Source organism: Echinops telfairi, unplaced genomic scaffold (genome assembly GCF_000313985.2).
Source record: "Echinops telfairi isolate 266 unplaced genomic scaffold, ASM31398v2 ScPeMD7_9;HRSCAF=40, whole genome shotgun sequence".
Lineage (NCBI taxonomy): Eukaryota > Metazoa > Chordata > Mammalia > Afrosoricida > Tenrecidae > Echinops > Echinops telfairi.
This window is the reverse complement of record NW_022103906.1, coordinates 23,783,774-23,798,442: the sequence shown is the minus strand read 5'-3', so window position 1 is coordinate 23,798,442 and position 14,669 is coordinate 23,783,774. Positions and strand designations below refer to the sequence as shown.

At 53.2% G+C, this 14,669-nt stretch overlaps 1 protein-coding gene across 1 annotated transcript in view; it reads right to left on the bottom strand.

Annotated features, from left to right (window-relative positions):
* Nucleotides 1-11,218: 11,218 nt before the first annotated feature.
* The window catches only part of LGI3 (leucine rich repeat LGI family member 3), a 9,144-nt gene continuing 5,693 nt past the window's right edge, over nt 11,219-14,669 (bottom strand). The window contains exon 9 of the mRNA XM_004707689.4: nt 11,219-13,312. Within this exon, the coding sequence (XP_004707746.1) occupies nt 12,495-13,312 (818 nt within the window). The 3' untranslated portion in view covers nt 11,219-12,494. The remainder of the gene's footprint in view (nt 13,313-14,669) is intronic.

The following is a 14,669-nucleotide window of genomic DNA, read 5'->3' as shown; positions in this document are numbered from 1 at the left end:
CAGGAAGCCGATTGGGGAGCAGGGGAGCCGACGGCGTGGTTCTCTGCCGCGCCTCCCAGTCAGTTACGGTTCCGATCGGCACTTCCTGCCTCGGAGAATCGGGCTCGCGGCCCGTGCAGGGGTGGCGGCTCGCGGCTTCAGCTCGTACGGGTCCCCGAAGTCCCGGTGCTCCCGGCCACCAGCACCGGCCTCGGGGGCGGAGTTTACAACTCACTTAAAAGTTGCAAGGAACTAGATTCCGTCCAACCCCGAGTCTCGGGCGCTTGGCGCAGGCGCAAAGCGGTCCAGGGACGGAGGCGGGGCCTAGGTGTGGGCGGTGAGAGTCCTGCCCCTTAAAGGGGCGGTGCGCACCGACCTCGCGGAAGGAGTCCGTCGGCAGAATTATCCTTTCTGATCCGAAAGATTGGAGAGAAAAAGTGCACTAGACAGGAAGAAGCAATTCTGGATTTCATAGATTTCGCATCTCATCACTAGTTTTTCTCAATGCCCTTCCTGCTTGCCTCATTTGTTCTGCATTAGAGCTTAAATAGGAGCACCCCATTTGCAGAAGGCTATGGATGACAGTGAAAACTCAAAGCTCCGTTTGTGGTAGTCTTGCTGACCATTAACCAAGAATGTAGGTAGTCTTGCCTCAGGCAGAGTGCTTTAGAAAGTGGATTACCTCCACTTCCTCTTAAGCAAGCGCCGGAAGGGGCTGTCTCTTTTAATGGCTTTCCTGGGTGCGTCTTTAATGGAGGTCTCCTCACTCAGAACCCTGTTAGGGTCCCATAGTCATGTATCACCCATCACTGGAGCCCTGACTGTCTTGGTCTGAAAGCCCTAGTCCAATCTGGTAAGCTCTTCTATCTAATATTCAAGGGTAAAAATATAATTTAAGGAGAATATTTATTAAGTCTTAAAAGGGGCAAGGGAGCCAGTCAGGGTGCAGGGTAGCAACAATGAAACATACAACTTTCCTCTAGTTCTTAAATGCTTCCTCCCCCCACTATCATGATCCCAATTCTACCTTACAAATCTAGCTGGACCAGAGGATGTACACTGGTACAGATAGGAAGTGGAAACACAGGGAATTCAGGGCAGATGATCCCTTCAGGACCAGTGGTGAGAGTGGCGATACTGGGAGGGTGGAAGGACAGTGGGGTGGAAAGGGGGAACTGATTACAAGGATCTACATGGGGGATGGACAACAGAAAAGTGGGTGAAGGGAGACATCTGACAGTGTAAGACATGACAAAATAATAATAATTTATAAATTATCAAGAGTTTATGCTGGAGGGGGAGTGGGGAGGGAGGGGGAAAATGAGTTGATATTAAGGGCTCAAGTAGAAAGCAAATGTTTTGAGAATGATGATGGCAACAAATGTACAAATGTGCTTGACACAATGGATATAGATTGTGATAAGAATTGTATGAGCCCCCAATAAAATGATAAAAAAAGTGGGGGGACGAGGACAAGGCAAAGACCCACATACATCATCGGATGAGGGAGGCCAATTAGCAGGACGTGAAAATGGCACCTGAGGATCCGTCCTTCATAAGGACTCCCTTTGATTGCAAAACAGGCTTCGGCGTGAATTCTTTCCTCGTGCAAAGCCAAGAACTGAGGTGTGGGGAGAAAGAGAGGGTCCCCCACAAATCAGCACAGGTCCGGTAGGCGCAATTGTACAGCGATAATAAGTAAAGATTATAGTGAAGTTGTGGAGAGCACGAGAGGTAGAGGAGTCAAGTAATGGAGTCAGACACAATTCATGGTAGCATGCTCACCTCAGCCCCCCTTGGTGGTCCACATGGGGGGAGCCCGGCCAGGAGAGCAGGAGAGCCCTCAGGACCGAGAATTGGGGAGAGCTTTTTCTTTATTGCTAACCAAGCATTATATCTCTTTAGGGGCACATGATTACAGGTAACCACACGTCACAGGAAGGGGCAGTACAATGGGCATACACATTGTAGGAAGGGGATCTATGATAGGTATAAGCGTAACAGGAAGGGATGAGCTAGCGGTGTGCCTATAGGAATGGGAAGGTCTAGGGGTATACGTGTGACAAGATGGGCGCACCCTAGATTCATGATGGTGGCCTAACCTTGGTCATCCTTGGTCAGGTTTGACCTCTCTGGTGTCTCCTACAAGGAAACAGACAACCACTATCCTTATCAGAAGGGAGTGGGCCCTACTTGTTGTGGGATAAACAGTGGTGTCTGCTTGCTCCAGATGTCTGATAGCTCTTAGGGAGAATGACCCCCAATCTACTCCTGATGACCTCCAAGTGTATAGTCATTCTCAAGCAGCTAAGTCTGGCATATATTTGGGGGAGACAACTTGGGAGAAATCCTTCTGTTTCCCATACTCAGGTATTACCCACTCGAGAAACCTCACAGGAGTAGAAAGTCTTATCCTCCTCCTGAGAGGCAGCAGGTGGATTTGAACTGCTCACCTTGTGGTTCGCAGCCCAATGTGTAGCCCACTATGCCACCAGGGCTCCATCCCTTCATCACAGAGGTTTGACATTCCATCTATTCTTGTGAGCCAAGAACACAAGTATCCCTGAGTACTGACTCCAGTCAAGCCGCACTCCAATCCCCCCCCCCCCCCCCCCCCCCGCCCCCATGTTCTGTGAAACAGGATACTCTGTAATTTGGCTATGGTGGGGACACCATATTACATTTACACAGGCAGCCCTCACATGATGAACTCTTCCTCAGTGGGATTTGTTCATAAAGTGTGCATCGAACAGGTAGGAGCAGTTCACATCTAACGTCACCTAAGCAAATATTTACCATAATGTTAAGTGTACCTTTCTATGTATTAAAAAAAAAAAAGTTTTACAGAAACCCTTCCAGATACACGCCAACATCTTTAACATAATAAAATAATAATAATAATAATAATGTTTTGATGGATGGTGCAAAGTAACACCCACTAGTGATTATGAACCATTGTATGCACCTGGGACTTTTAGTATCTGGAGCTGGGGGCGAGCTTCATGGGGACTGGGCTCCTGGCCCTCTATGTGGTGGAACTGCCCAGACAGACTTTCTGCCGCCGCCCAGGAGGGTAATATCCATGGTTGTTCTGCAGTGCGTGTCTGGGCACAGAGCCTTCATCTTTATGAAGATGGTTTGTCCCATTGAGGAAATCAGCTCAGCAATGGGCAATCACTTGCCTACTGTCACCCGGCTGATGTTGGTGTTAGTGAGCTGCACACCCCTGGGCGGGTTCCAACTGTCAGCCTTTCCCCTGATTGTCCCACTGGTGGTCTAGCACGTGGCCCTGCTCACCACCCAGGGGCTCCGGTCACTCTAGCACTAGAAACTTTGAACAGTGGTGTTTGTTGCAGGACAGCAGGTTATGTTTGATTGGCTGTGGCCCTGGGGCAGGGCCAGAGACCTGGAGAACTTCCTCTGGGAGCAGGGCATGTACCAGAAAGAGGATGCTAAATTAAACTTCTTGTTATCCAGCTCATTGCAGGGGTCTCAGAGCAGCACTGTGCTCCTAAGGATCGACTGCATGGCGGTGACTTGCAGAAGCACACCAATCACCTGCCTGGTGCATCTGGGTGAGGCTCAGCTGCCCACCTTTCCGTAGCTAGTCCAGCGTTTAACACTGCATATTACCCCAAAGGGAAAGCCATGCTTGTTGCCATGAGGCTGATTCTGGTTCACATCGCCCCCATATGTCCTGGAGTAGTACTGTACCATGTTGCTGTTAGGTACCACCCAGTTGGTTCTGACCCATTGGGAGCTTCTGCCCAGCAGAAGGAAACACTGCCCCTACCTACTATGGAGTAGATCTGCTCCATGGGGTTTCTAACCGTCATCCTGACGGAGGTAGACTGCCAGGCCTTTCTTCCACAGCACGGCATGATGGGTTTGAACCGCCTGCTTTTCGGTTAGCTATGGAGCGCAAACCATCTGTGCTGCCCACATCAGAAACTGAACCCACCGCCTTGCGGTTAGAGCCCAGTGTGTAACCACTCCGCCACCAGGACTCAGACTCAAGGAGGAAGGCGAATGTTGCTACTGCTTCAGTTACAGATTTTCTTCTTTCTTTACTTTTTTTGGTGAAGCCTCTGCTTAGTGCCTCAGTTCCTCTCCCTGAAAGAAAGGGGGAGAGCAGTGTGCCCCCCACATACACACGTGCCCTCTGCCTGCCCACCTCATGATGCTGGGGAGAGCCGAGGGTAGAGCTGCCCAATGCTGTGGTGACCGGAACCCTGGGTGGTTATTATTTTTCAGTAGAGCCATCGTTAACACCCACCTCCTAGCCGAAGGATGGAGTAGGTCATGAGGGAGCCCAGGGAGAGGAAGCTTCTTGGGGACAAGTAAACACACACAGTGATTATGCAGTCTTAATGATGATCATCCATTTTATTGGGATTGCCGAGGGTGAGAGCCAGTTGGCAGTGAAACCAGCCCACAGGAGAAACTCCTCCAAAGCCGGGACAAGACGCCTCCCTCTCCCCTCCTTCCTTCCCTCACCCTCAGCCCCGGCTCACCTCGCTGCCCTCCAGGCGATGCTGACTTTAGAGACCCCACGGGACGCCGTGTGCGTTTCCCAGACTCATGGTGACCCTACAGGACGGGGTAGGACCGCCCCGGTGGGTTTCCCGGACTGTAACTCTTTACAGGAGCAGAAAGCTTTATCAGCGGCTGGTGGTTTCAAAATGCTGACCTTGCGATTTGCAGAGCAACTCGTCACCAGGCTCCTCACTCCTGCTCTACTGGGCAGGAGGGAGGAGTGCCCGGGCCAGGACCTGCCTCCGGAGGCCCAGACATTGCTGTGGGGGTGGAGAGTGACTTGGGTCTCCCTGAAGGAGGAAAGCTACCCAGTGTTTGAGCAGTGAGGAGGGGCTGCAGAAAGGGGAGGGCAGCCCACTCTGGAGGGAGGGCTTGGGGAAAGCTGCAGGCCCTTTGGTACCAGCTGCAGAACTGTGTCCTTACATGGGCTGCCTCCCATGTAAGCCTCGTTCAATGCCCCTCCTGCACTCCGCCACCCCCTTGCCCCCCCCCTTTGGACCTGGGTTCTCCTGGGCCCAGTCTTGGGCCACGGGGCTGGGAGGCTTCTAATCCCACATGCTGTGCTTGGACGATGTCACAGATGTGCCTTCAGTGTGGAAGGTGACAAGCTGGTGACTGCGCAGTGTCACCCTCTGCTCTGGCACAGTGGGTGGACTCTGCCTTTCGGCCTTTGGTCCTGAGCTGTTGGCACAGTCACCCAGTTACGCTGCGTTGCTCAGCAGCTCCTTGGACACATGGGTGATGCCCTGGCGAGCGGCCAGGCAGGCACACAGTGCACTCCATTCCGGATCTACAGGAAGCTCAGCGCTCAGCTCCGAGGGAGGGACATGTCCCCTGGTCTTGAGGCCCCAGGCCTTGTGTTTATCTTTCTACTGAGCAGCAGGGTGCCAGCAGGCTTAGCGACTCTGCTTTTCTCCTCTGGCAGCATCTCCCTGGCACAGCCTCTATTCTCCACTTGAAATAGCAAGACAGTCTTTCCCAGGATGGAGGCCCTGAAGGTCCCACAAACATGACTGGGAGAGGGAACACAGACATGTCATCACATAAGACTCCCCACTGTAAGGAGGGGCTGGGGGGGTGGGCACAGACAGGGCACGGGGCTCAGAGACAGAGGCTGGGCAGGGAACCCTTATCCAGAGATAGCCATTCTCTCCCAAAGATCAACCATCTCTCCCACAAAAGCATCTTTCTCTGAGCTACTGTTGTATTGCATCTATTTCTACAAACCAGTGATGAAACCATAGCTAATGCTTACGTCTTAAGCCTGCTATGCGTACCAGGCACAAGGAACCCTGGTGGCAAAGTGGCTACTCACGGATTGAGCTCCTGGTTTGCTGCTTTCATAAAGATTCTAAAAGTCTCAGAAACCCAAAGGGCAGCTCCACGCTGAAATCCAGGGTCACTATGAGCTGGACTCGACTCAAAGGCAATGAGTACCAGACGCATGATTTCAAGGGCCTTGCACATATTAATATGTTACATATCTCATGCATTTAAACCTCTATGGGGAGGGCTCCCCATTTTCACAGATAAGGAAACTGAAACATAAAAAAACGACAAAGCAATGAAGTTGCGGTCACTAAGTAAGCAGTGGAATCACAGTTCAAAGGCAGTCTGGTTCCAGAGCACCTGCTGTTTTTAGAGTCTTGGTTGCACACCAGGGAGCCCTGGTGCTGCTTTGGATTGGGCCCTGCTAACCAGAGTCCACAGTCCAAACCACTCCAGGCGCAAAAGCTGAAGCTGTCTGCTCCTGTGAAGAGTCCCCATCCTGGAAGCCCTCCACAGGGTCCTTATGAGTCAGAAGCCACGAGATGGCAGGGCGTTTGTGTGTGGACCAGGCACAGTGTGAGGGGTCTTCAAAACGTTCCAGGAAAAGCTCCATAGATCCATCCAGTAGTGCAGCGGGTCCGACTTAGGATGTACTCGACTTACAATGCACCACGCTTGACTTTGCACATCTCGCCCTCGGGGGTGGGCTGCAGGCTGTCACTTGCTGACGGTGTCCTCCTCAGGTGTTCGCTCGCGATGTTCTGTTTCATGATTTACTGTTTGAAATGCTGCCAAATTTATAAAGAGATGGAGCATAAAAGGCAATAATGATGAAATCTGAAAAATCATTTTAAAAATGAGATATTTGACCTGCCTCAGAATCGACTTAGGATAAAATTGTCAGAATGGATCCCATCATACGTCGGGGACTATGTGTATTTCAACTTCTTCTAATAGCAATTCTGTGCAAGGTTTGGTTGTCCTCGCACTGATGAAGGAGAATCCAAGGCTTGTCGTCACACACCAAGTTAAGGGACCGAGCCCACACTCACAGCCTCCAAAGCCCTGTGTGAGGAGACCTGGTCTTGTGCAGGCTGATGGTCTGAGGCTACCCAACAACTCCTCGGGAGAAAGACATGGCTATTGGCTCCCGTAAAGATTACGCACTCGCTCACTGCCCTCAAGTCAATCGACACCAACTTGTCACAACGCTCTAGGACAGGATAGAACTGCCTTTGAGGGTTTCTGAGACCCTAACTCTTTATGGGAGTTTATGGGAAAGCCTCATCTTTCTCCCATAGAGCTGCTGGTGGTTTCGAACTCCTGACCTTGCAGTTAGCTGCCCCATTTGTCCCATAAAGACTACAGCTTGTGTAGGAGGCATGGGGTTTGTGTCAATGGTAGTGGAGTAATTTGGGAAAGGATATCAATACTGGTTGTTCAATACCAAATGTATAATCAGCAGCACCGAATTATACAAGTAGAAGTTGTGGAACTGGAGAATGTTCTGGTGTGTATGTTTTTGCCACAATTAGAAAAAAATCACATGAATAACTATGATACAAGAAAGGAGAAAATGTTCTAGAATTGAACATGGTGACAGTTGTACAACTCTTCCTGATATGATGGACTGATGGAATTGTACGACACATGGATGACGTGCTCATAAACCTGTTAAAAGACAGACAGATGGAAATAGTCTTGGATTGCAATGTACAAAAATATTGACAATGGTTTTTATTTCTTTAGACATTCCCGTAGCTTCTCGTTTATTTTTATATTGAGCCCGGATTTGTTTTATGATTTTAAAAATAGAAACAAAACTATTTGGGGGAAGAAAGAGAAAAGGGTACAGCCTGAAAACCTCTGGGCCAGTTCTCCTCAGCCACACTGGGCCACTGAGTGTCAAATGCACGCTGGTTCCGACAGCAGAGCCCAGAGGGCAGTTGCCCACCACACGGTACTGCCTGCAGGAGCCTGCTCTCCTCACTGCCCGGGAGCTCCCCAAGCTCCCAGAGCAGGTGCTCACAGTGGTCCCAGAAAGACAAACCCAGGAAGGCTGCTCAGTGGTCCGTGAGAACTGAGCGGGCCCTGCAGAGCGAACGAATACCCGGAGGCTCTGACAAGGTAAGTGACCTTCCCTTTCTGGAGTCACTCATCTCCCTCGGTGCCACCCCTCCCATCCTCGCTCCCTCTGTCCACGACTTTCACGAGGTAACAAAGGGTCTGACTCCCCATTGATTCAAGGTCATGGCAGCAAGTAAGTCAGAAACACCCCCATTTTGCCACACAGCTGTCCCCAGGACCCTTCCTAACCATACTGACTCATATCACTGCTCGCCAGACCTCACTCCTATTCCTGTCTGACCCACACCTGACTCCTCCCTCGCTCCTTTTGGTCAGAGGTTTTCAACTCCCTTCTGAAACCCAGTGTGGCACTGTGGCTGCCCATGGGCGCTTAGCTATCTCATAAGGCAGGACCAGAGGCCAGAGGACCTTCGTGTGAGCTAGAGGGCCAGGAGCAACGGGGAGGGAAGGGAAGTTTCTGAGCTGGGCCAATGTGGGGGGAGGTCAGATGCACAGGCATTCCCCCACTGAGGGCAATCAGTTGCCAGACTGCCGTCTCATCCCTCCACAGGCCTGCTCCCTGCCTCTGGGGACAATGGACAGGCTCCTGTAGGAGGGGTTCGCATCCTACTGATAATGGTCTCTATCAGTTGGGCGAGGGACAGGCCAACCAGCTGTCCCTCTTCCTACTGTATGTATGGCCCTAGACCACCCCCTCATTGCTGTGTAACCTATAGTGCAGCCCCTTCCTGTGATGTATGTCTCTACCTGTAATTAGTGGGCTGGCTTACCCCCAAAAGGTATACAGGTGTGAGCCAGCACTATAGATCACTCTCTGACTCTGAGCTCCTTGCTGCTCACTCCCTGGTCACTCCCCTCTACCTTGTTCCCTTCCCCTCCTTCCCTTCCCCCTCTCTCCACATGGACCACCAAGCTGGGCTGAGGTGAGCAATGGTACCATGTAACATGCCTGACTGTATTATTGTATTATCTCTCATGCTCTCAATGACTTTAATATAATGCTTATATATCTCAACCGTACAATTGTGCATTACTGAACCCAGAAGTAGTATTACTGAATCTGAGTAGTAGTAATAGTAGTAGCAGCCGGTGGAGGCTGGCCCTTCACCCTCCCTCGGCGTCATTTTTTAATTTAATACTACAGGCCAAGTCTCTTTCAGGAGGATTAGCCAGGGAGTTGTGGCCAAGGACCCAAGATGATGTGTGACGAAGGGGGTCTGGGCAAAGGTTGTAGGAGGGAGAGGTGCAAAAAGACCTCCCAGCTGGAAAATTGCTGGTGTGGACCCTCCCAGGGGCATTCTGAAGAGAGGCCCTGTGAGCTGCTTTCATAAAGCCCCGCCGAGCACTTCCACTCTGCGGCACCTGCGGGTTTTCTGGAGTCAGAATCCACTGTCCAGGATTACATTGTGTCCTCTCAACACAGGTGTCAAGGGTTCTCCATGGCTCAGTGGGTTATGCGTTGGGGTGCTAACCACAAGGTCGTCAGTTCGAAACCGCCAGCTAATCTGAGCCAGGAAGATGAGGTATTCTGCTCCCATTAGGATCTGCAGTCTCGGAAACACACGCCCGGGTGGGGGGACCTCAGTTCTCCTGTCTTAGAGCGAGGCTGTTTGTTGGGATCGACCTGATGGCAGTGAGTTGGGTTGAAAATAGGTATCGACCTGGCAAGGCCATGACTCCCAGGACTTTGCCTGCCATCTTGGGATTGGGTGAACTATCTCCTATTTTGTGTTAAGTGTTGTGAATCCTAACCTGTCAATAAGGTCAAATTCGGGAGGGATGTATTGAATCACAGCCTTATAAGAGGGCGCGACTTAAGCCTCACCTTTACCCCAGTCACCAGCCTTCATCCAGCATCAGCCTTGCTCGAGTCCCACCTGTGGCTCTGACTACCACCAAGAAGATAGAGCAGGGAGTGTCCTCTGGACCCTTGGGCGCCTGGGCTGAGAATCACCTAGACCCAGGGGGAGACTGAACATGGAGAGCTCCAGGGACATGGGGCCCACAGATGTGGAAAGGAGACAAGAACCTTCTCCGGGAACTGGCAGCCTGAATTCAGACTTCCAGCCTCCTAACCTGTGAGAGAATATGTTAGGTAGTTAGCTTAGGAACTGGGGTTGTCCCATTCATGCCTGCAAAGGTCCCCATAGAGGAGGTTGGAAAGAAATCAGGCAACCATTAGACACCTATGAAGGCCCCAAAGTAAGCATGCTACTATTCAAGCCCCTGAGCCAGGTGGGAGGTACACTTGGGTGCGCCAAACTAGGCCCAGGCTCATGACATCATCCAGGTGAGCCTAACTCAGCCAATGGGGTCAACCAATACCAGCAACCACGCCTTCTGCCAGCCAGGGGGTGGGCTAGAATAAAGGCAGGGAGCCCACTCTGGGACCTCTTACCCTGCTCCTGGTCAGAGGCAGGTAGAGGGGAAGGGTCTCCCTCCCCGCACGGACATACATGTGCTCACTCCTGGCCTACTCAGGGCTCACAGCCTCTTGGCTCACATGCTCTCAGCCTCTAGGGTTCTTGAGCTTCTGGCCTCCCAGGATCCCCCCAAGATCAGCTCACGTGGGTGCTCTTTTCCACGTGGTTGTTCAGGTGTAGTGGTGAACCCCTCTGAGACTGTAAAACCTGAAACTTGTCCCGTCCTTCCTAAAAGCCCACTTGGTTTGCAAAACGGGATTCGGCGTGAATTCTTTCATCATATGGCTCCAAGAACCGAGGCATTGCCGACTCCAGAAACCCAACAATACACTTCTGTTTTGTCAGGTGACCCATGGGAGCAGCACTCGGTGACTAAGACACCTCAGAGGCAACGAGTGTGGCTACCTGGTCAGCGTGTGGAAGGAAGAATGGCGGGGGCTTGGTGGCTGACTCAACCCGGGGAAAAGAGAGACCAATGCACTGCAGAGGACCCCAAGGCACCTCCCCTAGGTGGGGCGGTGACAGACATTTGCCAAGCAGAGGTGCTGGGAGAGGGAGCGGGGCAGGGAACAGTGCTGAGCTTGTCTTTGGCCTTGGCCGTCTTTGGCCTTGGCCGTTGGAGTTGACCTGACAGGGACAGACTAGCCTCATGGGGCCCCACAACTCCAGGAAGGCTCTCCAGGAAGGAGCACCGGCCGTGAGTCAGCCCCAGGTGGTAGCGACTAGTCACCCTGCCCCAGCTCTGAGTGTCATCATGCATGCACTTCTGACCCCGGCTCAGCTGATGGTGAGAATGCCTGCTTCTCAGAGGGAAGGGCATGGCAGGAGGAGGCTGGGAAAGCTAGAGCTAGGCCCGCTCAGAGGGAGAGCAGGGACAGGTAGCCGTCACTGACTCAGTCACCACTGGACACCCGGCAGCCACCAAGGGGGTTCAAACTTTTTATTTGAAGCAAGTGAATCATAGCATTGCCCCTAAGTGCCCCTGGGCATCCTGCCCCAGGAAACCCTCACAAAACCTTGGACACAGGGAAGACACCCCCTTCCATCCCCCTTCCTTAGGCCTTCCAGCTCAGAGGTCTATGTTCCCAGCTGACAGCAGAGGGCAGCAGAAGCCTGGCTCCAGGTGCCGCCCCTCCTGCAGGCCCCTCACCCCCTCGGAAAGGCAGAGAAGCTTGGGGGTGGGGGTGGGTACCCCGTGATTTAAGAGAACCCTCCAATTGTGCGCAAGGGAGCTCTGATCCTGGCACCTGCATAGGTAGTGTGTCTGCAGGTTCCTGGGTGTGGCCTCGAGGCCACAGGCCCAGGATGTGGCTGGCCCAAGGTCTCCACAGCAGCAGTTACAGAGAAGAGAAGCAAGAAGGCTTTCACCTGGGTGGCCTCCTGGTCACAGGTGAGTGGGGAGTCAGGCCCCTCCAGTGAGATCAGAGGCAGCACAGAGAGAACCCCAGGTCTGCTGTTGGTGTCATTATTATTATTATTATTATTGCTTTGGGGCAGTGGGGGATTGGCCCCCAGAAGCTGGTCAAGCTGGAGCACAGAGGCTGGGACCACCATTCCCCAGCTTGTCAGCAGCAGGGAGCTGGGTGGGAGTGGGGAAGTGTGAGCAGAGCAAGAACAGGTACCGTGCAGAGCCCAAGAACAGCAAAGGGGCCCTTGGGGGCAGAGCTGACTCTGTAGGCACGCACGCACGCACGCACGCACGCACACACACTCCTGGATCCGTGTATATGGAAACAGGGGTACTGACAGGGACGTGTGCGTGTGTCACTGGGTGGGGCCAGCATGGCTGAAGAAGAACACTGGTAGATATGGCTGTTGGCTGCGATGGAGAGGTGAGTAGGTCAACCAACACCTGGAGCACCAACGGGGAAAGACCAGCGAGGGTGAGAGTCCTCCCTCCCAGCACCCCTCTCCCAGCCATGAGTATGTGCACGAGTCACGGAGGCAGCAGGATGATGGGGCTGCAGGGTGGGCCATGTCGAGGGGGCACGGTGGTGGGCTGGGCTGCCCGGGTGTACCTGGGATATATACAAATTGTTCATGCGGATTACATCTGGGATGCTGGGCCCCCTGGACTTGCCCATGGTGTGTGCATGTATGTGCAAGTTGGCTACATGTACCTTCCACACGGGCACACACACTGCTCCCACACCAGCCCCTAGCGGCTGCCCTGAGGAACCCGGAGGGACTGGGCACCCTCTAGGCACTGAGATCCACCACGACGTGTCGGTACACAAGGGTTTGTCCCTTGAAGCTGGGGGCCAGGAGCAGCTGGGCGTCGCCAGCCGGCATGTAGCAGAAGGCCCTCGGGGCCTGCACAGCCAGCTCCTGGAAGCGCACAAACTTCTGCCGCCCCTCATCCCACTGGTAGATCTGGGTGAAGGAGAAGTCGCTGCCCAGCGCCAGGTAGCGGCGGCCTCCCACCAGGAAGGGCTGCAGGGCCAGCGAGCCCCTGGAGGGCAGGGCCTGCACCTCGGAGAAGCGGGTACCCTCCCAGCGCAGGATCTTGGAGTCCCCGATGTAGCGGCTGAGGCACAGGTAGCTGTCTCGGCCGGCGCGGAAGTGTTTCACCGCCTGGGCATCAGGCACCTGGGTCACCTCACTCTGGGCCACAAACTGCTTCTGTGTTCGACTCCACTGGTAGATGACCGGTGCCTGGGAACTGCTAGACACAATCAGCCGAGGTTTGCCCTCGCCATCCACAAATTCCAGGTCGGTGTCGCGGTGCCAGGTGTGTAGGGCCTGGTGGGAGTAGAAGCCATTCTGGTGCCAGCGGTAGAGACTGGTGGCACCAGCCTTGGAGCTGTCAGCCACAGCAAAGTACCAGTCCCCATCGATGCGGAAGGCTTCCAAATCGTTGGGCTTGCGAACACGCTGGGGGTCGATGTCTTGTAGCTTGGTAAAGCGCGTGGTATTGGGGTCCCAGTGGTAAATGTAAGAGCCACCAAATAGCTGTGCCACGACCACATATAGCTGGCTGTCCACCACCATGGGTTTACAGTGCACCGCCGAGGGGGCTGCCGGGACAGAAGCAGGCAGGGTCAGGCAGGGATGGCCCTTCCACCCCATCCCACCTCTCAACCCTGGACCAGAACTAAGATTCTCTGATCTAAGAGCCCAGCCCAGCCCCGGTTTCAACAACTCAACACTCAATTCGCTCTAATTGTCTCACAGCTATTAATCCATCTCAGCATCCCCACCCCTCCATTCTTCCCTAGGGTTTAACTATAAGTTATCTGTGCACAAGATGAGGATCCTTGGTAGTGTAATGGGTTGTACATTGGGCTGCTAACTTCAAAGTCAGAAGTTCAAAGCCACCAGCAGCTGTGAGTCGGAATCGACTTACGGCAGTGAGTTTGAGGTTTTTTGAGGCCCGATATAGGTGTCCCTAGAAATCGAAGGCTCACCTTGGTGTACCCACTGATCCGCTAATGATCTCCCCCACCAGCTCCCTGTCTGTAGCTCAGACTTCCCCTACCTGGAACCCAGCCTGAACAAAACATACCCATCCCAAGCCCCTCCCCTTCTCTCCCCCTCCTTCTGTGTTCCCAGTTTCCAAGTGTGGCCTTGCCTAACAAGCCAGACACCTGGGAAGCCATCTCCCCCTCCTGCCTCTCCCTCCTTCCCTCCGCCCACGGCCATCAGTGTCTCCCAAGTCCGTCAGTGTCCCCGGCTGCAGATCGAGTTTGTGTCAGGCTGATGTGAGTTCTTTACCAGGGAAACTATATGGACCTGACGGTTTCCTTTGTGGAGAGGTTTTGGGGTTTGGGTTTGTTTTCATTACAAAATAAATAAAACTTTAAATTCTTTAACAGCTATAAGGTTATTTCACATTTCTCTTTCATCTGGTGTCAGTTCACACCTCCCTTCTCTGTCCCCACTGCCATCGGGCCAGTCCAGGCTCCAGCAGCCTTCCCCCCCACATCCCTCAGCTGGCCCATCTCGGCCCAGGCCTGTCTAGGACACACTGCTCTCCATGGGGGCGCTCCAAAGCACGCAGTCTGGCTTGGCTTGCATACCCTACTCAAGACGCGGACACCCTGGTGGTGTAGTGGTTATGCGTTGGGCTGCTAACTGTAAGATCAACAGTTCAAAACCACCAGCCCCTCCTAGGGGGAAAGATGGGGCTTGCTGCTCCCATAAAGAGTTACGCTCTCGGAAACCCACAGGAGCAGTTCCACCCTGTCTATGAGCTGGCATCGACTGGCTGGCTGTGAGTAGTGGTAACTCAAAACCATCAGTGACGTTTGGTTGGTCCCCGCTCTGCCTGGTCTCCTCACCTTGAATACTGAGTAGTACACTCCAGTCACACAAACTGAGTATAGTTCGGACACACACACACACACACACACACACACACACACACACACACAC